We start from the raw sequence: 23384 nt of genomic DNA on the forward strand, positions 1-23384 counted from the left end.
GTAAACACTAAAACAATGGCATGCAGTGCAGGATTAAACCCTGGGGAGGCTCCTAGGCAGTCGAAATTTCGGGACCCCTTTCCCAAATGATCTCCCAATACGTATTACACGAAAAAGAAATTTTTGGTTTGATAAACAAATTTAAATATTCACTCTCCTCAATTTGTTTGTGGTGAAATCTTACAGAATATCTTGAAAGTCTGCCTTTTACAAGACGTCGTATTCAGTGGAGTCTTTAATGTAAAATTTTCGTTTCGTTAGTTGATTCATTTTTTCTATCTTTTGAAACTAATTTAAGAAATCTTGATTGTAATTTTCTTTCAAGAGCAAATCATTATTATTTTGATCCGTTGTCGCGGGCCCCTGAAAGGAGTGGGACCCATAGGCCAGTGCCTACTTTGCCGATTTGGTAAACCGGAACTAATGGCGTGACACTTCACTCTCCTTGACCGTGAAAAGGGAAGAGGTTTCTGGTGGGACCTACGTCACGTGGCTTAATATTGGAGAGGAGGGCTGGAGCGTTTGTCCTCAAGGTCGACAGTGTTACCTTGGACCATCTTGCCAGCCACCACACGTTGTTTTCGCTTGATAAGCATTATGTCCTTTTGTTATTGCGGTGCAACATAGGGTGGGCCTGTGTCTAGGCAGCGGAAACTGCTGCAGTTGCTGCCTCGGACTGAAGTGGCAGCGGTGAGTCCAAAGGTACAGCTCCTGTGGTCCCTTAAGTAGCTCAGTTGGTCCTGGCCAGTAAGCATCCAAGAAACCTGCACTGCTGCTGCCCGGGACGTTTTGGTATAATATGCAGATATACCTTGTTGAACCTTAAACGCTTAACAAGACTGTGCTGGTTACGCCCCTCGGCCTCTGCCCTCAAAACTATTTTCCTCATATCAACACTTCATCAATATATCCCAGGATTCTGTAAAGGTGCATTTTGCTTATATATCTACAGACACATAATGGCTAATCTACATGGCAGAATTTTATGGTAACGCTCATAATTATGAAGTAAGAATTTAACCTACTCTTTCAACTGCTTCATGTTAATGATTACAGCAGTAAGGACTTCTATACATTAAATGCTGCTATCTTAGGAGGGTCTGCATCAGCACAGACTCCATAATGCCCACTTCCCTTTATGTGTTGGAAAACGTGCAAAGCGAGTATTGCCTTTTTGGGTCCATTACAAAAACATTGTTACAGGTGTGGGGAAGCAGTATAGTTTACTGCGGTTGTCCTGCGTTATGTTAAAGGTGGGCTGGGGGTCTAACAGTCCATAAAACAGGCCATCTAATCAGTACTGCTGCTGTTTGCAAGAGCTGGGTCACTGGAGTTATCCTTAGGGACTTTGCATCATCAGGTGCTCTGCTCTCACTGCTGTGACCTCCCTCTGCTAACCATGCGCCTTCTGTGCACTGGTCTGAGCTCCCAATCAGGTTCCTAGTTAGCAAGAGCCTCTCCCCCTTGGATAGCGTGGCTAAGCATGACTTGACCCCATGGGTTCGGTGTATGGTCAGGTGCTCGGGAGTCTTACTCCTAGCAGTAGCGAGTGGCAAAACATGCATCCGCACACCGTGTCATGTAGGAGTGGTGGATTTGCACTGTCAGACAGCAGTGGTGGATTTGCACTGTCAGACAGCAGTGGTGGATTTGCACTGTCAGACAGCAGTGGTGGATTTGCACTGTCAGACCGCAGTGGTGGATTTGCGCTGTCAGACCGCAGTGGTAGATTTGCGCTGTCAGGCAGCAGTGGTGGATTTGCACTGTCAGGCAGCAGTGGTGGATTTGCACTGTCAGGCAGCAGTGTTGGATTTGCACTGTCAGACAGCAGTGGTGGATTTGCACTGTCGGGTGTCATTGGTGGATTTGGACTGTCAGGCGTCATTCGTGGATTTGGGCTGTGGTAGATTTTGACTGTCAGGCATCATTAGTGGATTTGGACTGTCAGGTGTCATTGGTAGATTTGGACTGTCAGGTGTCATTGGTAGATTTGGACTGTCAGGTGTCATTGATTTGGACTGCCAGGCGTCATTGGTGGGTTTGGACTGCCTTGCGTGATTGGACTGCCAGGCGTGATTGGTGGGTTTGGATTTCCAGGTGTCATTGGTGGGTTTGGACTGTCGGGCGTCATTAGTGGGTTTGGACTGCCAGGCGTCATTGGTGGGTTTGCTCTCTCTGGCAGCAGTGGTTGGTTTGCACTGTCTGGCGGCAGTGGTGGGTTTGTACTGTCTGGCGGCAGTGGTGGATTTGCACTGTTTGGCGGCAGTGGTAGGTTTGCACTGTCTGGCAGCAGTGGTGGGTTTGCACTGTCTGGCGGCAGTGGTGGGTTTGCACTGTCTGGCGGCAGTGGTGGGTTTGCACTGTCTGGCGGCAGTGGTGGGTTTGCACTGTCAGGCCGCAGTGGTGGGTTTGCAATGTCAAGCAGAACTGGTGGGTTTACATTGTGGTGGGTTTGCACAGTCATGCAGCACTGGCAGATTTGCACTATCATTCTGCAGTGGTGGATTTGCACTGTCATGTGGTAGTGGTGGATTTGCACTGTCATGTGACAGTGGAAGATTTGCGCTGTCATGTGGCAGTGGTGGATTTGCGCTGTCATGTGGCAGTGGTGGATTTGCACTGTCATGGGGGAGTGGTGGATTTGCACCATCAGCCGGCAGCGGTGAGTTTGCACTGTCCTGGAGCAGTGGTGGGTTTGCACTGTCAGGCGGCATTGGTGGGTTTGCACTGTCAGGCGGCAGTGGTGGGTTTGCACAGTCAAGTGGCAGCGGTAGGTTTACACCATCAGGCGGCAGCGGTGGGTTTGCACCGTCAGGCAGCAGTGGTGGGTTTGTACGTCAGGTGGCAGCTGTGGGTTTGCATGGTCTGGCGGCAGTGGTGGGTTTGCACAGTCCTGCGGAACTGGTCGATTTGTAGTTCTGCTGTAGTGGTGGATTTGTACTGTCATGCTGTAGTGGTGAATTTGCATTGTCATGTAGCACTGACGGATTTGCACAGTAATGCAGCTTTAGTGGATTTGCACTGTCATCCTTAGCAAGTTTGCACATGAGGGTCTGGAGCTGGTACTGGCATTTTTGTAGAGCGGGGGCTGGACAGTTTAAGTCAGAAACCCTCACGCTGACCACTTAGGCTATGGACATTGAGGAGAAGATATTTCCCTGGTGTGTTGAACTGTCTGGTAATTTGAATTCATATACCAGTTGCTTCTATTTGACGCTGCGGGGCGGGAAGACTCCGATGATGAAGCATGACACCAAGGACCCTTTTGGTGTGTGAGGGGTATTTTAACAAATACTGTGTATGCCTGATATACTCTGGCTCACAGAATACCTTCTAGAGGTGGACCTTGTTGTTTATTTATACCATTAACTGGAGGAGGGTGCACCCACCGAAGTGGTTTTTAGCACTACCTCTTCACTCTCCCTTTTGATTCTTTGTTTACTGTTTCTATTTGACAAACAGTCTGAAGGAGAGTTTATGTCATGCATCTCCAAAGTGTTTAACATTCACAGACGAGCAAGGTAAGCCTCCGGCATCTCATTCTACAGTGAGTACAAACATGTGAAAGATGATATCTTCGTACTATGTAGAAAGGTAGTGGGCGCGCATTAAAGTGCGTAATGAGAGCCTACAAAGTAAATCTCAGTGTCAGTAATGTACACTTGAGACGACCTCGTGTCGGTAGGAGAATTGGCTACTAGACCTAGGGACTACTCTTCCCATCCGGGGGGCGCTTGTATTTCGGCTTCTGAGGAAACCATGTTTCTGATAATTGGATTTCTCCCTCTAAGAGGGATTACCTCCTGTTGGTGCTCACACAACCTTAACTTCAGCCTCACACAACTGGACATGGTCCAGCCCCCTGCTCCACACACTGACTTACCAACTGTGTTACCAATTACTGATTCTAATTGGGATATGGGTCCTGTTCACTGATGTGCTCTACATAAAGCTGAATCTTGCACCTCATTAATATTATTTTCCCTTTCTGTCTTACAGGCCAAACAAGCAATTCTGGAAATGGATGCCATACGTACGTATGATTTTGATTTCTTTACACTGAGTTGCCATTTATTTAAAATATTTGTGTACTGTTTTCATATGGGAAAGTCTGTTTTCTATTTCTCAAAGTGACATGTAAGCATATTGCTGTACAAAAATGGAAGACAGACTTCAGTTTGAGGAAAGTGCTTGTTTTAAAGGGATCCTTGAGCCTCTAAGTCCTATTTTTCACGCCGAGCCTCAGTTTGAAGTTAGGCCTGTCTTTATTTCCTATGATACCCCAGAGAGTTGACGCCAACCTTCAGTGAGCTGTCCTGCTACGAACTGAATTAGCACAATCATCATGTAACATGTTACCCCTATGAACAGTATCATGTACGGTCTATGATAGTCGTCGTCTTCTTGGCTGCCCTTGCTGATAGTGATATCCACGCCTAGTGCTTCCGCTTGGTACAAAAGTTAAGACTGGTTAAGTTCTGACGTCAGAGGTGGTTAAGTTTTGTGAATGTAAGTGTGGTTAGCTAGGGCCATGGAACTGTAGAATTACCATTTGACCTTGAACACCCCCATGTTAAGGAATCAGAGGAGAATGAGTAGCAGCACTTGTCAGCCAGGACAGCTATTTCTGCACCAGGAAACAACAGCAATAGCCGGAGAGGAGGTGAACAATAGAGTTTGAGAAAAGTAAGGGCAGAATATTCCCCCATTGTTTTGTAATTCTACCAAAGTGTGTCAGTTTCAACTTTTTAATCTGTAATACATTCATCATTTCATGTTTGCTTAGCTCTTATACCATCTTCTTCTATTCTTGTTTCATTGTGTTTATATCTCAGCAGTCAAACTTAATCACTTTATCCCTTATGCTATATTCATATTCAAACTTTCTTTCTTTTAAAAAAAAAAAGTATTTTTATTTGTAGTTTTTGTCACTTCACATGTACTGTGTTCAGTCTTTATCTGTTTCTGCTTGTCTGTCTGTACTCGCTTTCAGTTAAAAGCTTTTTCCTCCTGTCACTCTACATCCTACTATCCTTTTAATTTCTGTTACTTCTTATTTCACCACAGCTAATGATTCTGTTCAAATGTTTCTCCGTGCCTCTGTAACCTTTGAAGTTTGCAAAATAGCTTTTCTTCAATCCACCTCATTTTACCTTTCATCAGCTGCTTTTCAAATAATTTATTATTCTATCATTCATGGCACTATCATACCCATCTATATTAAAGTTGGTATGTCAGTGACTTAGAGAATTGATGTCACTTTGGTGCATTTGTAGAATGTTTCACGTTTAGTGTGATAATACGCCTGTCATTTTCGAGTAAGATCTGCATGTCCGTGAGCTACAGACTGCACTTGACTAGTTCTCTACAGCTGATAGGATTGTTTATGGGTCTTCATGTTATGAAACTACTGTTACCCAAAACCAAGTCATTCACTCTGATCTCTGATTTCCTTGCAGACCATCCTGGATTCTATTATAGTCCAGGGGAGGAAAATAATTCACCTTCACAATCCAAGGAGGCTGTCGTCCCGCGTCGCGCCAGAAGAAAATCAGGTGACTAGTGATTTGCATGGATGAATTTTCACACAAACCTCTCAGTGCCGTTCATCTGACAGTGGCGTTCCTGGCTGGAAGAGCCATTCACTGATGTGCTGTGCTAGCTTGTATGTCGAACTTAGAACAAAAGTTGGGGGAGTGCGAAGGAGTTTTTTTTTTAGAAGTGCCCCTGATTTTCCCTAGAGTAACTTTAAACAAACACAGGTGGAAGCATCCTAAAAAGTAACTTTTCTCCAGACCCTTTCCCAAAATCCCATAGAAAAAGTTTTCCTTTTTTGAAAGGTGGACCCTCACCCACATATCCTTGGGGCCAGCGCTAGATGCAATAACTGCTGATACCCCGGGGACTTAAGTGTGACACTAGGGTACTGTGTACATGCAACAACCTATGGGGCACAAAAAAGCTAATTACATAAAATTGGAGACTGTGAAATCCCCAGAATTTCCAGCAATGAGATTTACCTCCATTACAATGTGGCTTGGTCTGGGTGATTGCAGGGAGTAAGTGCATGCCCTTTTCACTATGAGAGTGTTGGATTAGACACAATACAGTGAAAGATTAATGTACAAAAAATATCTGGATGGTCCTCATCAAAGGCTGGGCAGTAATTAAACAACACGACTGAATCATGCTGACCAATGGATATGGGAGTAATTAACACTCACCAACATCCACTCTCCTATTTTCACCCTGTCAAGGGTGGCCTGTGAATAAAAAGTCTACAGGAATAGGGTAGACTATTAGGCGTTTTAAAATTTGATCAGGATCCCCAAGTAGGGTAGATAACCTGCTTCAAAGTGCTTCCTCCATGAACGGGGTTGATGCCTAAAAGTATTGATTTACCCTACCGGGCGAGGACTCAATTATGATGCACGCCACAATTGATAGATTTCGCAATGAAGCCTAAAAATCATGAAACGCTGTGAAGAACACAACACCGTACCAAATTAAACTCTGACTACTGGAATTGAAATGATCTCACACAGGATGGTGTAACACCACATTGCTCATTTGACTTAACATTTGAGGATTGCACAACAGAAAGTGAATGTCCCTCATTATTGTGAAGATTGCTTTTATAGCACAGTTTCTGTCTGTCACATTTTATCTACTGGTCATTTGGAATATCACAAAAGTTGGGCTTTGTCCCTCAGTTTTTTGTAGTCTTTGTGAGTCTTTGCATTTTGTTAAATGAGCATACTTTGCTTTTTAGAGCCCTCGTCGAGACTCCATAAAGTGATGACACAAGGTGGTGAGTAATCATTTACCAGCCCCAAAAGTATGAGATCAGCCTGTGTTGGTAGACTTGTAAAACCTTTATGGTGGTTATTTAATTTACATGAACAAAGAAGATAAACAGACACACATTTTGTGTTACATGTTTCCCTATCTGGGAGGTAATGCTATCTCGTTTATTATTGTGCGAATTTTCATTCATGTAGTTCCACATGCCAACAGAGACAGCTTCAGGGTGCTTAGATGTACTGCTGTTGGACAGGCAGATGATACTAGAGAAGAACAGACTCCTGTAAAGGGAACTGGAAAGTCTTTAAGTATTTTGTTTTAGCACTTTTGGGAACTGTGGCTTGATCCTCTTATGTTTGAAAGGTTGGGTGGAAGAGCACTCTCTGCATAGAACCTCGTGTCATCGTGGACACATCATGTGACTAGTTCATTCACATCAGAGGCCATAGAGTGCACTTAAGTAGATGCTGAATCTGTTTTGCGGAAAATATAATGCAGACCATGAAATGACAAATGTTTTACCCTTTGGTACATGGTGAATTTCCTACACCCATTGGTTAATTTCAATATGATCTCTTGGTTCTCTCCCAACATTAGACAGGTTGAGTTTTATTCTGTATTTGGTAGCTTTTTGATTGTTTCAATCCCAACCAGAATTCAAAGGTCATCATCTTGTATTTAGTAACACTATTGTTTTGTGTTGGTAGTTGGCAAAGGGAGTGATTGGCTAACGCAAGATGGTAGCTCATCTGGTTGACTACATTTTGACCTGGGATTTGATAGTCTGGTAGCTCTCCAAGCCATACCTTTGAGCTTTGTGATACTGATGATTAAATAATTCTGCTCTGATGAAACTTCGTGCATATGAGGAGCCGATTGGCAATAGGGTCTGACTGTTCCAGCGAGTATTTGGTGATGATTGCTGCCCAGTTCATTGGCTTACTCTATGAAGTCTTCCTCCCTGGCCAATTGAGAGATAAGTAGTTGTTTTGACTGCTAATTGTGCACTCTACATTTCTAGACTAGTAAAGAACACAAACATGGTCTGCATTGCACATTAGCATTTTTATTTAATTTACTTCATTTTACAAATCTGTAAAATGCTTTCACTGCTTTAGGGCGATATTAAAAGAGGAATAAATCCATTGGGGGAGCTCAGATAGGGCCTCTGGATAATACCTGGATTTCTACACAGAGCAGTACACTTGATTTTCAAAGCTCTTTTCAGCCTCATGTAGTCTGGCTCCAGTGAGGGGAGAGATGAGTTACATAGAGCAGAATATGTACACAGATCTTCTAGCCATTAACTCAAGAACTGAATGAATTCTAAATAAGCAAACAAAAATCCAGAATGTGAATGCTAATTTGAAAATGAATGGACAACTGAAATTAGAGTAAGGTGGGAAGATGCTTATGTTTATGCCATGGCAAACACAAGGAGATGATGGACGCAGCACTGAAACTTTTCAGACACTCACCCCCAGTCACAGATCTGGGTTGAATCCATCACCGTTCTTTAGCCCACTCTGCCACCCCAGTTCAGACATGGCCATATGCAAATCAGTCTTGACCCTGTTCCTCATGGGAACAGTCCAGCCCAAACTGCCAAGTTAGGTCTTCTCTAGACCAGAACAAGCATCCTGGGACTTGTTTCGGGGTAAAAGCCCTTATCAGCCGGGCTAGCTTGAATCCAGTGGCAAAGTGAGCAAGGGACCCAGGTCCCCTTCCATCCCCCCCTCCCGGGCCCCAGATACCCCCACCTCCCTGGGGCAATGAAATTAGTAGGTGAGGGCCACACAGACCACCCGGACTCCAGGGACCACCTCCTCCAAGGGCCTAAATAATAAATAATATTGGGAAGGGTGCCCACGCAGCCCCCCTCCCGGGCTGTATACAGCCTGAAGACCACAACCTCCCCGTGGCAGGCCCATGGGCAGAGAAGGAGGGGAGCCACTTGGCTCCCATCCTGGAGCCAATTATGGCTTTGGGGACCACCACCCATCAGGGCTAGCTCCTGCTTTGTCCCCGAGTGCCCATCCCCAGGACATAGGTGTTTGCTTATGTTTGGTGGGAGCTCACAGCTCCTCCCAAGCAAAAGCCAAGACTCTGGTTCCAGTGGGCGTAAGCTGTCAAAATGCTCCAACCTGCTGGAAGTCGGGGTTTCTTCACTTTCTCTGTCCGGAGACATGTGTGCAGGGAAAGAGATGAAACTATTGCTCCTACATGCTGGAATCTGCATTTCCCCAGCTTCCTGCATGCAGCCGCAATGCCAGCATCTGCAGGAGGCGGGGAGATGGCTGGGACCACAAGGGACTTGAGGCTCCCCCCGCAGTCCCCATCATACATACTGGCTGCCCTGGCTGGAACTAGGGTACCCAGAGACACATGATCAGGGGTGGGATGATGTGTGAGTGTATGTGTGAGTGACTGTATTGGTGAGTGAGTGGGTGTGTGTATGAGTGAGTGAATGACTGGCTGTGTAAGTGGCTGTATGGGGGAATAAGTGGCTGTTTGAGTGCTACTGCTGAATTTCACTGGTTTTGTATGAGTGAAATCCGAGCCTAACTATATTTTGCACAGCGGCAGTCACCACAGTGTAGTTATACGTATGGCAGAGTTTCAAAAAGACGAGCTTTTTGTTTTGTTTTGCTAATAACCTTGGCATCATTTGACAAACCTTCACAAACTTTACAAAAACATGTTCATCTACCTTTGCTTCTTATTGGAAAGTGTTGGGGTAATTTGTCAAGCAGGGGCTGCGGAAAACAGGAGGTCTCAAAATTAATTTTTCCCCTGAAGTTTCCTTTGGGAATTTTATACAATGTTACAGAAAAAAACAGCTGAACACAATGACACTAAATTTGGAAGGAAGCTATTTCTTTACCCTAAAAGTGTCACTTTTGTGATATGGTGTACAAATGATTTATAATGGTAGTAGATTGTTCACTCCTTTAAAATTAGCTCATTTCAAAGATTATCCAATCAAACTGATTTGCTTGCCACGTTTGACAAATGTCTGCCTGACGTGTGATAAATGTAAACGGGGCCAAGTCCCTAGAGGCAACTTCGACTCAAGCGTGCACAGCGTGGTGGCTTACTACAACATTTATAATATATTTTCAACCCAAATAATTATAGTTTTATCTGTATTTCTTTTCATACACAATTAATTTTTGCTTTCATCAAGCAATACCCTACGAAGCAAAACATGTTTCAATGCAAAACAACGCCATATTTATACAATATTCATAATTACATTACAAAAACTGTGTGAAAACAACTTCACTCTTGAGTTCCCTGATATCTCAACAACGACGCACTAACCTCCTGCACGAAAGTATTGTTACCTGTCTGATTTCCCCTGATGAAGGGACAGCCAGTCCCGAAATGCATTGGGCGTTATTTCTTCCGTTGCTATGATTTTGTTTTCACAGTTTTTGTAATGTAATAATGAATGTTGTATAAATAGGGTATTGTTTTGCATTGAAACATGTGTTTTGCTTTGTAGAGTATAAATCTTGCTTGATGAAAGCAAAAATGAAATATGTACGAAAATATATACAGATAAAAATATAATTATTTGGGTTAAAAATATATTATAAATGTTGTAGTAACCCACCACGCAGTGCACGTTTGAGTCCAAGTTGCCTCGAGGGACTTGGCCTCTTCCATGTACATATGATTTAGCCATTATTGAAAAATGAAGGTTCATAAAATAGAAATCTGGACAGTTATTCCAGCGGGACCACAAATTAAAAAGAAAATAGAGATATCCGATTGGTCTCTAGAAATGTTTACCCATCTGCTGTCTTGATATTGTGGACCCATCACAGGTACTCAGGACTCTGACTTGCTGACCACAACATGAAGAAAAATATTACGCCCACCATTACAGGGCTTGCAGACTCTTTCCCTGTGTACTGAAATAATGTCTAAAAAAATATATAAGGGTGACGGGTGGGGGAGGGGGGTGGTGGTACCCTGAACCCCTCGCCCTTGTGGATGGTTGGTTGACCGTGGTAAACTCAATGCTGTGCTTGGCTGAAGGCTCTGCTTGGCATGGGGGGTTGGCTGCTTGCAGGGATTTAGGTAGCCAACCCCTAGCTGCGCACGACCTTAGGCCTTGCATGGGGCGGTTGACCCAGACATATTGATTGTAAGATCTTACTTACCATTTTAAAAAAACATACAAAGTCACTGAAAAAAACAGTTTGAAGTGAAGTTATATATAGGTGGTAGTAACATTTTTAAAATTGCTATAAAAAACCTTACCCATTCATTGAAAAAAAAACAAAGGTTAAAGTGGATATCCGCACGTCTTCTAATAATAAAAAACTAATGTTTGAAAACAAAAAAATATGAAATTCATCAGTTATTCATAACTTTTCCCAAGTATAACTTGCACATTATGATGTATTGCTTATGGCCTTGCATATTACATCACTGAAGACATCTAAAAGTCTATGGTGGGTGGTGCAAATTCTACTTGGGTCAATTACGTGTAACTGGTAATCATCATTGTTTTTTAGTGATTAAATGAATTCACCTATGTTTTAACTTTTCACGAATACGAATGTCTGTGCTCATAATGGATTGACCAGAACCTGGAAAGACATGTGCTTGCCTCAGTAGTAAGGTCTGGGACGAGGAGGAGGGAAACCAAGTGCAGCCTCTAGTTCTTGATGATTTCCATAACTCCTAGTTCCGCTTTCTTCCCAGTCAAGGTCGATATGAATCGCCTGCCACCTGTCATGCTCAAAGCTTCTCTCCATGGTGATTTTCTGGTAACCAGAATGTGGTTTTGATATTAATGTAGGTGTGTTATCTCCCTATTAGTTGGTTTAAGACTATTTACAAAAATATTTCAAAGCAACGGAAGATCCAGTCTGACAGGTTCTGGGCTTCCTTAATAAAGGTGGGACCAGCAAGACTTAAGAGTGATGGGCATTACTTGAAAGTTATAGACACATTTTGGTGCTCGCCCCATTCTACTCCCTCTCTGGCATCAGTTTCTTATCACTGACCCTCCCTATTTATTAGGAGCGAGAGTAGATTTGGTGGTAAGCACCACAATGTCTTGCTAACCTTCCAGTAATGCCCATCACTCCAAGTCTTGCCTCTTGCTTCCATTACTAAGGAAGTGCAGAGCCCCTCAAAATCGATCTTCTGTTGCTTTAAAATATTTTTGTAATAGTCCCTACCATCATAATGGGGAGATAACGAGGCCCTCTGTAGCAGGGTTTCCGTTCTCCCACAGAACTGTGCATAGAGATCTAGAACCTCAGTGAGTTAGGATGATCCAAAAACTCATCTCAGTGTCAGAAATCTCTTTACCTAGCTAGCTACAGTGTCTCATGGATCATTATGGAATGATCCATGTCTTAGACAAACCAGAACATGATCTTTAGAATACCTCAGGAGTCGTGGAACACATGAACACTCTTTCGTTAGATAATCATTTCAAACCAAAACTGAGAGTCAAAGAACACAAGTGCAAGTTTGAAATATTTATTATTCAATGCAAAGTTCTCAAACGCAGTATCTTGTATAATACCAAAATGCAGATTATAAAAATCAGAGTCAGCAGCATAGTCATTAATCCATAGTAAGCAAAAGGTGCTAGCATGTTATAATGCTATTTCTATAGAAATCTATATCACCTATATTTCGCGCACCCTATCTAGCATATTATATTATATCTAAGAAGGTCTCATTCGGGCTTTAGCAGGGCGGCCCCATACCTCTCAATGTCAGTAGGAGCAGTTCACATCAACAGCTACCAGCTCTCTTCATGCGCAGCACCAAGTGTGTACGTTCATTCCGTGTAACTCTATCTTAAACCCGCGTAGAGCCCAAAATGTTGGCATCAACATTATTTGTGTTATGTCTAATGTGGTGCGAGGATCAAGCCTCCCAGCAACCTTGTGTTAGGTTAATCTTAGAGTGTGCAGCTCTCAGTGTGCAGACAGTTGTACCAAGTGTACCAGGCAAAGCTGATAGCATAGAAATAACATATTATTCTCAACTAAACCACCTCACCGCTTCTAGGGTGAAGGCGACAACAACAAGTATGTGTCGTGTGCAAAACTGAAGCCGAAGGAAAAAAGGCTGTTTAAACATGTAATGCACTCATGCTAACTTAACGCAATATATGTAACGAAGTATCCATATGACACCCCCCCATTGGTCCGAGCACCGTCAAACATAAGGGAAAAGGCAATACTAAATCAGATACAAAAATTGAAAGCAAAGTTCAATAATCTTGAGCTAAAATAAGCTAAAAATATGTATGAATGAATATGTATGAATGCCTACAGTGGCCTCAAGTCTAAAAATAAAAACAAAACTTTCGAACCAAAAGTTATCCGTCAGGTCTCAAAATATGAAATGTAGGACCAGGCCGCATCAATTCAAATGTTTGTAAGAGAAAAAACAAGGCACTTATCCGATATCCAAAGTCATGTGCCACATTGACGTTATTCTCAGCGACATCACGTGATTGAACTCTCCATCAGCTGAACACAGTCCATCCCTCCAATTCAGCGAGGGGAAAGTCATATTTCACAACAAAGCACTCCTCCCAGGCATGTCATGATTGGAAAGTATATGCAAAGAAAGTTGCAACAGCCTCCAGTATGAAATCACTGCCATCATCCGAAAATAGTTCAGCAATCCAATTCAGCAATGGGAAAGAACATACGTGCTCCTCCAGCATCGGATCCTCCTGTAACGTCAGAGGACAACTCGGTGGGTTCACCAGATCGCTGTGTGTCAGAAAGGCATCCGCCGCTGCAGAGATCTCCCATTGGCCCAGAACTCCATTTATCGCTGCCAAGGCCATAACTCTTTCGCCAGAACAGATCAGCTCGTGAGCCACCACGGGACGCATTAGCTGATCAAAATCGACGTCAGGAGCAGTCCTCAAGCATAGGCACAAATCAATGGCCCAATCGAACTCGCAGCTCATGCAGTGAAACACAGGTTGGACACACGTGAAGTCGGTGAACCGAAATGACAATCTATAGGCCGTGCTTAATGCTGCAAGCGGCAATGTTCCATAGTAATTGAGCATCCGATTACGGCACAGTGTCAGGAGGCGTTGAACGGCGTCTTGCGCAGGATGGGCATCCATGTTTTATGAAGAAAAACACCAACAGAATGCCTGCGGCTACAGCCAGTAACACAGGTAGTCCACCAAACAAACTCGAAAAAATAGTGTGGAAAAACGTGGGAATGATACCAAAAACCTTCTCAAACGTAGTCACGAGGCCACTGCTGACTAACTTGAAAAAATGTGCCAGCCCAGTCGTTGAAGAAGCATTAAATATCTGGTGTACCAGCTCGCAGAAATGAAACGGCAAATCAGTATTTAAAAGCGCCTGCACCTCTGTGCGGGTGTTGGCTATGTGAAGGACATAAGTTTCCCGGGCCGAACTCAGGGTCACTTGTTTCTGAGACAAAAGGGCCCTTATTCTGCTTAAACCATTGAATTTTGCTTCCAAGGTTGGAATCCGTGGCCAGATGGATACATCTGAAGAACCATGCGTGGGTGGGTATAGAACATTCTTGCAGCACACTACACGCTCTGATACAGTTACCACATATGCCACACCAATTAATAAACCACAACATAATTCTTTGTTTAAAAGTAAATAACTACCATTAGCTAACAATGTGAATGTGGGAACCACTGCTGGAACTGGCGTGCCTTTTAAAACACATGCTAAATTTGGGCGGTCCTGATTACAAGAACCGTGTAACTGAATGTGTCTGCATATTAATGAATGGTCAGGTGACTGTGTGCATTCCTCACCATTAAGATTCACTTCTTTCCCATCCTTCAGACATCTGTATGTGTATGGTAATGACCATGCCTCATGTAGGAATGCATTGCCTAGTGGTTCATATCGTCCTATAGCAATATACCGCATACAGTTAGTAAATTTATATAAAGGAAATGGTAATGTAATTAAACCATGAATAAGCCACGTGGCAGTAGTGGTTTCAGCAACAGAAAAAGGCAAGGATTCTAGCTTCTCAATATGTAACATAGAAAATGATGCATCACGCATTGAAAGCATGCGCTGTTTTTCAGTAAGATTAAAAGGGGCGAAAAGGGATGAAACGTTCAATGAGGTCCAGGGAACTCGACCAGCCTTAATTGTCTGTAGAATCCATGCAAACTGCATTACAGAACGCAATTGATTTTGACCATGGTATAACGTGGACACTTCATCATGTACAATATCAACAACAGAAGAAACAATATTATCCAATGTGTATATTCTAGAAGAAAGAATGTTAATACTGTTATCGATAACGGCAAGCACTTTTTCCAAATTGGCTTGATCAATAGCCCTCAGGCGTTTTGCTGCTTCGACCTGTGAAAATTTCCAAATTTCATTGTAAACAGCATAAATAAAGCGTTTAGACCTACCCATAGTCGGTCCTTTTATAAAATCATTTAACTCTATATTCTCATTCAACTGGGACAGATGCAGTTTAACTGCAGCTAAAGTGGAATGTTGTAACCAGTTCTGACACAATTTGCCTACTGAATAAGTTGTAACAGTGTGATCTGTGTCAAACCTGGGATCTGGCCTGATGTTTGTAAATCCCTCAGACAAACCCAAAAAACGACGTTGGCAAGAATCAGAGCTTCCTTGCCATAAAAGCCACCCATCTGGATCAAAACTGGAAATATTAAAGGAGGAATTCTGCATAAGTGCTTGTATCTCACTTATGGACAATGTAGTGAAATTACTCCAACCTGAATATTCTTCCAAATCAGGGACAGTAGGGGTATTTAATTTTTTAGATGTAGCCAATCCAAAACATGTTGTTTGGGAAATAGTCGAATTTAAAAACAACATGTGATTTGGGATGAGACATGCACGATGCAAAGCCTCAGTGCCTTGTACCTGCCAATCTTTGGTACCCCAAACCGATTTAAGGTCAATAGTATCCTTCCATAACTCATAGCCATCCACAGATAACCTTTCTAGAAAGGACTTTGAATACAACAATTTTGTGTCAGTTAGTCTAACTTTGGGCATGAATTTCTGGTTCACTTTAAAATAAAACGACTCAGGATTTGATTGATTAAAATCTGTAAAGTAAGAGTATTTTTCCAGAAACGTACTTGAGCTCCCCTGTAAAGGAGTAGGGCAATGTTCCCACTGAGTGTAATTCACAGGAACCCGCCTGGAACTTGTCTTGTGCAAGAAATGATTACCATAATGTTGGTAACAAAACAAATCACCATAATTGACAGAATCCAAATACAAATCCTCATCATCAAAGGCCGCATAATATTTCAAATCAGAGAACAATGCTTCTACGGCCTGAAGATCCCAATCATCAGAACGAATATTTTGCTTAATCACATCTCCCATGTTTACTCTAAGCACATTAGGAACATTAATAACCTCTGTGGGGCCATGTATCTGAAACCTAACCGCATCCCACACAATCCCATCAAGGACAGGCCAAGCAGTAATCTCTACTGAATGTAAGTCTCTCTTTAGTCTGTGTGCTGAATGTGAGGAGGAAAGAGGGGCCAATGTTCCATTAAGGTACCGAATTCCTGTTCTTTCTTTCACATAATGGCCATCAATCAGGCGGAAAAAATAAAACACAAAACCAATTGACATAAAAAGATAAAATGAAAATAGTATCAGCCAAATGTATGTCCAAGGTGGAACTAAAAAATGTTTTTTAAACAACGTGGCATATTTTGCAAGAGTCGATGGTTTCTTTGAAAGTTCCGAATCCGAGTCAAACGAGAATCTGGACTGGTTAGCCAAACGAGCATGTAAATCGGACATAGATAAATCAGCAGGATCTGCATAGGTCACCGCATCAATGTTAGTAACAGGAATAGTATTTAATAAAGGACTTGATATGGCAGGCATCTCGAGGGACACCTCCTGATCTGCACCAGATGTAATGGCCAGCACAGAGTGCCTTACCATGGAAGGACAGGATACAGCCGGTGTCATGCTATGAAGAATCGGCCACCCTGTGTGTCTTGACATTGTCAATAGAAATAAATCTGTTTTCTTTACGACCTGGAAGTGGTGGTAAAATGACTGTTCTTGTGCCCTTCACTCCAAGGACTCGAACTGGTGCACGATATGAGGGACCAAACTCTTTCTTGTTATCGATCTTCTCTCGAACCAGTTCTCCAACCTGGGGTAGCCAGCCAACTACCGGGATCTGCAACGCATCATCCGACGTGGAGGGCAAGTGTTCCTTTGCAAGACTGTCTCTGGTCTTTTGTAGATCCTGTAAAACATTGCAATGTTCATCTACGTCAAAGGCCGCGGCCTGGGCCTGGCAGTCTGCACCATCAAGGTCAGGGACGTACATCTTGATACCAAAGAGCATTTCGTATGGGGTCCGCCCACCCAGAGACCTTCTAGGGAGATTATTAAGCGCACGCTGCACGCCATAGAGGTGGGTCAGCCAGTTTCTACCAGTGCCTATAACACGGGCTGTCAAAGATTGCTTTAAGTCGCGGTTCATTCTTTCTACTACAGAATTGCCCTCAGGCCTGTAGGGACTTGAAAACTTCACCTGTACTCCCAACGAAACCATAGCATCCTTATACGCCTTAGAGGCGAAAGCCGGACCCTGATCCGAATGGAAAGCACCACAAGCAAAGATTCCCACAAAGACACGCAAATCCTTAATGACAGTTCGCGAATCAGCGCTTCGATGCGGCCATACCCATACAAAGCGTGTGCATGAGTCAACTGCTACTAAGATGTATTTATACGCAGTATCAGAAGAAAAAGGACCGCAGTGATCCAAATAAACACAACCAAGCGGTTTATTAGAGATGTACAACTGTGTCTGAGGCGGACGCGCAGCAGTAGAAGGCTTAATCTGCTGACAAATGTCACACATAAGGACATAATCGCGCGTCTGTTTGTACAGTCCCCGCCACCAGAACCTCTGTTGTAGCTGAGATACAGTGGCTGAGACGCCCGCATGCGCAGACGCCACACCTTCATGAGCCGCTGTAATCAGAGAAGCTCTGCGATCCGAGTTGGGAACTAGACGCTCTCCAACTTCAGGAATTTTCACATAAGGAACCTTATCGGGACTTAAGTGGTATGTGTACTTTGAAGGGAACCCCGCAGGATATTTACCTCCCTTCGCCGTGGCAGCCACAGCTGCCAAGATGTCATCATCTATTTTGCTTTTGGACCTTGTGACTGCTGCAACTAAGTATTTAGATACCGCTGACTTCGCTGCTTCATCAGCAAGCGAGTTGCCAACAGCGTGGACCCCCACGCGCTGGTGGCCGAGAGTATGAATCACAAACACGAGCGGCAGTTTCTCTTTAAGTTCCGCCACTCGGACCCAGATCATTTTATGTTTTATTGTGCTACCTTTGGAATCACGAAAATCATTCTGAATCCAAAAGAACAAGTTCTCATTGTAAGACTGGACACAGTAGTAAGAATCACTTACGATTAAAGTCGTCACACAAGGATCAGCGTACTCCAATGCAAGCATCAGAGCACGCAGCTCAGCTAATTGTGCGGTGCAGTCTCCAAGCGTCTGCGTGTGCACGACGCTGGACTTGAACTCATCGTTCACCATGGCACCGACCACAATGGCGCAAGCGGAAACGTAGGCATGTTTAGAGCCATGCGCAACCTGCGCCGAACCATCTGTGTAAATGATACAGTGGAAATCCTCCAACGGCCGCATTGCTAAAGGAGCAGGATGAACAAATTCATACTGTAAATACTCCTGCGACCGTAAAGCGGCGTCAAAAATAAACGTGACATCCTGAGACGTCAAGGATGTAGCCCACTGAATCCACCGAGGGTGCAAAGCTTTAGAATTCGGTACACTGGCTTTCGTGACCGCCTCCAAGGCAGGACACGGGGTAACAACCAACATGCGCTTTCCCTGTGACAGGGCACGTTCTTTAAGAATTGCCATCTGCACAGCCGTTAAAACTTTCTCCACAGTGGAAAAACGCAGTTCAGCCGAAGTGTACAAGTGTGACTTGTAAGCAATAGGTACAGTATCCCCCTCATTAAAAGTCAGGTACGTGAAACCCACCGTCCCAGGGATAATCCTTATCACCAGGTTGGTCCGGTTATCACGGGTCTGTAAGTAGTCAGAAGTGAGCAAATCAGCCTGCAAAGACTGCAGAATGGCTGAATGCTCAGGCAGCCAGCATGATTTGGAAAAAGATGGTTGTACCAAGGCATATACAGGCTTGATACGCTGGGCATATTCCGGAATGTATGTCCTTCCGAAATTTAAAAAACCCAGTAAAGACTGTAATTTTTTCAGCGTTGTCGGAGAGCGCAACTGCGCGCATTTCTCCAGGAAGTGAGGAGCCAATCCCTTTCCTTCATGGTTAAGTTCATAACCTAGAAACAACACTGTGTACTCCGCAATGTGTGATTTTGCAAAGTTAAACTTGTAACCCATGTCTGCAAAGTTACAAATTATGCTGTTTACTCGACACAGATGCACCCAAAGCTCGTCGTCTGTGAGATAAATGTCATCCACATACGAACATGCAACTGGATCGAAACTCTCCAAAAGAGAGACTATGCGGGCGGAAAACACTCCAGGACTATTTTTATATCCCATTGGGAGTCGTTTAAACATTTTTTGTACGCCGCCGCACGTAAAACTGGTCCATTGGGAACTAAGACCATCTAATCTATGTGCATAAAAACCATTGGAAATGTCAAGCGTGGTTTTGAACCGTTTACGCTCAAGACTATTCACTAGGGCAGAGCCGTGAGTATTCTGTACTGCACAGTTACGGCAATGCGAGTTCAAATGCCGGTAATCCAAAACCAGACGATACGATCCGTCCGGTTTGTTTACAGTAAAAAGGGGATTATTCATAGGTGACACACATGTTTCAATTACACCTTGATATTCCAATTGTTCAAGGATAGCCGCGACCGAAGCTTTAGCTTCACGCCGTATGGGATACTGGGGTTGTGGCTGCGGCTGTGACCGTAAAGGAATCTCATGGCTAGGGGACAATTTATCCCAGCCACACTGATTTCGGTACACAGCCGGCGCAAGCGCCAGAGCCCACTCTTCTGCAAAATGCAGCGCTTCCACTCTCGGTACAGTGTGCGCGAAACTGGGGAGGATTACCTCCTCCCCTCGCGGAGCTGCGAGAACAAAAGGTGGGGGCCAGTCTGCCTCCGAAAGCAAAATGTCATACGTATCCGAAAGATTCTCCCAAAATACCCCTTTTACAGTTCGCTGCATGTCACCTTCAATTAACAGGACAATTTCAAAAAGTCTCTCAGGGGGAGCAACATGTGTATCAGCTGTTTCAATCACAATAAAAGTCTCAGTCGCTGTCACCTTCAACAGTGGACGGAGGGCCTCTCTCACTATGGTAATCTCCGCCGCGCTGTCCAGCAAGGTCAGAGCCCACGTCAGATTCCGAAGCCGCGTTCTCACTATCTGGGGCATATCGATGCGCCGTTAAGGCAGCGACTTTCTTCTTGGCAAACTGCGGTCTCTTAGGCGTAGAGTCGTCCCGCTGATCCCCTTCACTTCGCGTGCGGGGCTGGCCACGTCCTTGCTGGCCACCCCTGCCCCTGCCGCCCCCTCCACCACCGGTTGACGGAGCCGATGAGTCCTGAAAGGAACGAGGAGAGCGTTGGTCAGATGCCTGATATCTGTCAGGCGATTTAATCGTAGCGCGATCGCGCAATTCATAAACGCGCTCTGACTGCGCAGGTTGTGAAGGCGCCGGACTCGAAACCTGTGTCTGTTGTTGTTGTTGCTTACCCTGATTCTGCTTTTTAGGCCAATTTTGTTTTTTGGACTTGGGTTGTCCACCTGTTTCCGAAGACTGCCCCTGGGGCTGCTTCTTTTCTTTTTCAAGAAAAACTTTAGCACCCTTTGAATTGCGGCCAACCGTTTTATAAGCCGCCACAATAATTCTTGCCAGCTGACGGGGTTTCTCGGCATCGGGAATTAACGCCAGACCATTTGCCACCTGAAAGTTCACTGCATCCCCTTTTACATTGGCAAGGATAATACCGCAAACTGTCTCAAATGAACCGTTCAGGCGCATACCCAACTCAACCGCCGACTCAGGTCCGTGATCATCTTGAACACGTTTGAGGATCGCAGACAGGTTCGACACTGACGGTGTGCCAAAGCACCTCGAGTAAACCGCTGCAAACGTCTTACCCCATGTCTCACAGTCAGCAAGTTCCGGGGCCAAATCTATCGGTAAACTAAGCGTAAGAATCCGGTGTTTTTCACTCGGAGTCGTATTAGGAAACACAGCCTCCAGCTGGTCGAATTTCTCGGCAAGCCAGTAAGGAAAATCATCCTTATTGTCTGGCTTTCTGCCCATAACGGAATTCACCAAGACAGGACTGATTTTTAAACCAGCCTGTTCCGCCCGAAGCTGCGCACCTGCGGGGGCTGCGCCATGAATATTACGACCAATGTAATGTACAAGCGCTCTAATCACTCCAACCGCGACCTCATGAAGACGCCGCAGGTCAGCTACACTACAAGTGGTGCGATTAGGATGAGGAGTAAATCCACCCAAAGCGGGCCAATTTGTGCCCGGAATGGATAAAGGACCTAACCTCGGAGCCGTTAAAGAATGGGGTAGGACGCCACCAAACCAAACTCCGTGCTGCCAAGCATCGATAGGTACTTCCAGTGCCCTGTACGGAGCATAAGCCGCCGGTACAGCCGAGGCAGTGTATGAATGATAGACACCCGAATTAGCGTCCATTTCCGGAAATGTCACCCAGGAATAAAACAATTCGTACGGGTACGCATGTTCCGCACTCACCACTAGAATCACAGCCAAGCCTTCCGCAGGTACATTATACGCCCGCAAGTGGTCGCGAACCGCGACTCGGCTATGCTGCGCAATTTCCACGGCCATGTTAGCACAGGAAGTGTAAAGAGACAAAGAACAGTTTGTAGCACAACTGGGTAGTAAGTCAAAGAAACCGTTTATAGAAAAATTCAAGCTTGAAAAGACCTATTTCAAAAATAGGTAGGTTTTTCCGACACCACCGTTTACCGGAAACGGGAATGAAGGTGTTAAGGTTTGAATGATGAACTACTCGAGTGTCATGAAATACGGCCAACCAATCCGTTGGGCGCCATGTAGCAGGGTTTCCGTTCTCCCACAGAACTGTGCATAGAGATCTAGAACCTCAGTGAGTTAGGATGATCCAAAAACTCATCTCAGTGTCAGAAATCTCTTTACCTAGCTAGCTACAGTGTCTCATGGATCATTATGGAATGATCCATGTCTTAGACAAACCAGAACATGATCTTTAGAATACCTCAGGAGTCGTGGAACACATGAACACTCTTTCGTTAGATAATCATTTCAAACCAAAACTGAGAGTCAAAGAACACAAGTGCAAGTTTGAAATATTTATTATTCAATGCAAAGTTCTCAAACGCAGTATCTTGTATAATACCAAAATGCAGATTATAAAAATCAGAGTCAGCAGCATAGTCATTAATCCATAGTAAGCAAAAGGTGCTAGCATGTTATAATGCTATTTCTATAGAAATCTATATCACCTATATTTCGCGCACCCTATCTAGCATATTATATTATATCTAAGAAGGTCTCATTCGGGCTTTAGCAGGGCGGCCCCATACCTCTCAATGTCAGTAGGAGCAGTTCACATCAACAGCTACCAGCTCTCTTCATGCGCAGCACCAAGTGTGTACGTTCATTCCGTGTAACTCTATCTTAAACCCGCGTAGAGCCCAAAATGTTGGCATCAACATTATTTGTGTTATGTCTAATGTGGTGCGAGGATCAAGCCTCCCAGCAACCTTGTGTTAGGTTAATCTTAGAGTGTGCAGCTCTCAGTGTGCAGACAGTTGTACCAAGTGTACCAGGCAAAGCTGATAGCATAGAAATAACATATTATTCTCAACTAAACCACCTCACCGCTTCTAGGGTGAAGGCGACAACAACAAGTATGTGTCGTGTGCAAAACTGAAGCCGAAGGAAAAAAGGCTGTTTAAACATGTAATGCACTCATGCTAACTTAACGCAATATATGTAACGAAGTATCCATATGACACCTCCATCAACAACACCTTCTGGTTACCAGCAAATCACTGAGGAGATAAGCTTTGAGAATGGCAGGCGGTGGGTGGTTCATATCAATCTTGATCAGGAAGAGAGCAGAACTAGGAGTAATGGCATTTTTCAATAATTAGAGCCAGTACTTATCTTCCCTTTTCCTTATTCCAGACTTTACTAATGAGGCGTCTACAAACCTTTACAGGTTCTGGACAACCCTTTACGAATACAGTAATTCCTGAAATGTTAAAACATTTTTGAACTCATTTACCCAACTCAAGCAATCCAATGCAGGAAGCCAACTTCAAACATGTAGGTGGAAGCTGATTCCACTGATGGCCTGATATGATGGATGAAGGTGTTTGGGGATACTGATATGGTTTCCCTGCCCATGCTTAATTTCTGGTACTATTCTGCACTTCTCTGAAAGAGATTAAAATACCATTTGCGGAATTCCAGAATTAATTCAAGCAGCAGTGCC

General features: G+C 44.1%; 1 protein-coding gene across 4 annotated transcripts in view; it reads left to right on the forward strand.

The window, feature by feature from the left end:
• PLEKHG1 (pleckstrin homology and RhoGEF domain containing G1) overlaps positions 1-23384 on the forward strand; it is a 272018-nt gene that overhangs the window by 215207 nt on the left and 33427 nt on the right. For 2 of the 4 annotated variants that reach the window (XM_086947960.1, XM_086947962.1), the window contains exons 11-13: positions 4000-4033; positions 5460-5555; positions 6773-6811. In XM_086947960.1, coding sequence (XP_086804086.1) covers positions 4000-4033; positions 5460-5555; positions 6773-6811 — 169 coding nt within the window. The remainder of the gene's footprint in view (positions 1-3999; positions 4034-5459; positions 5556-6772; positions 6812-23384) is intronic. The other 2 variants (XM_086947961.1, XM_086947963.1) reach the window with 1 other exon arrangement.

This window comes from Lissotriton vulgaris, unplaced genomic scaffold, assembly GCF_964263255.1.
Source record: "Lissotriton vulgaris unplaced genomic scaffold, aLisVul1.2 SCAFFOLD_1361, whole genome shotgun sequence".
NCBI lineage: Eukaryota > Metazoa > Chordata > Amphibia > Caudata > Salamandridae > Lissotriton > Lissotriton vulgaris.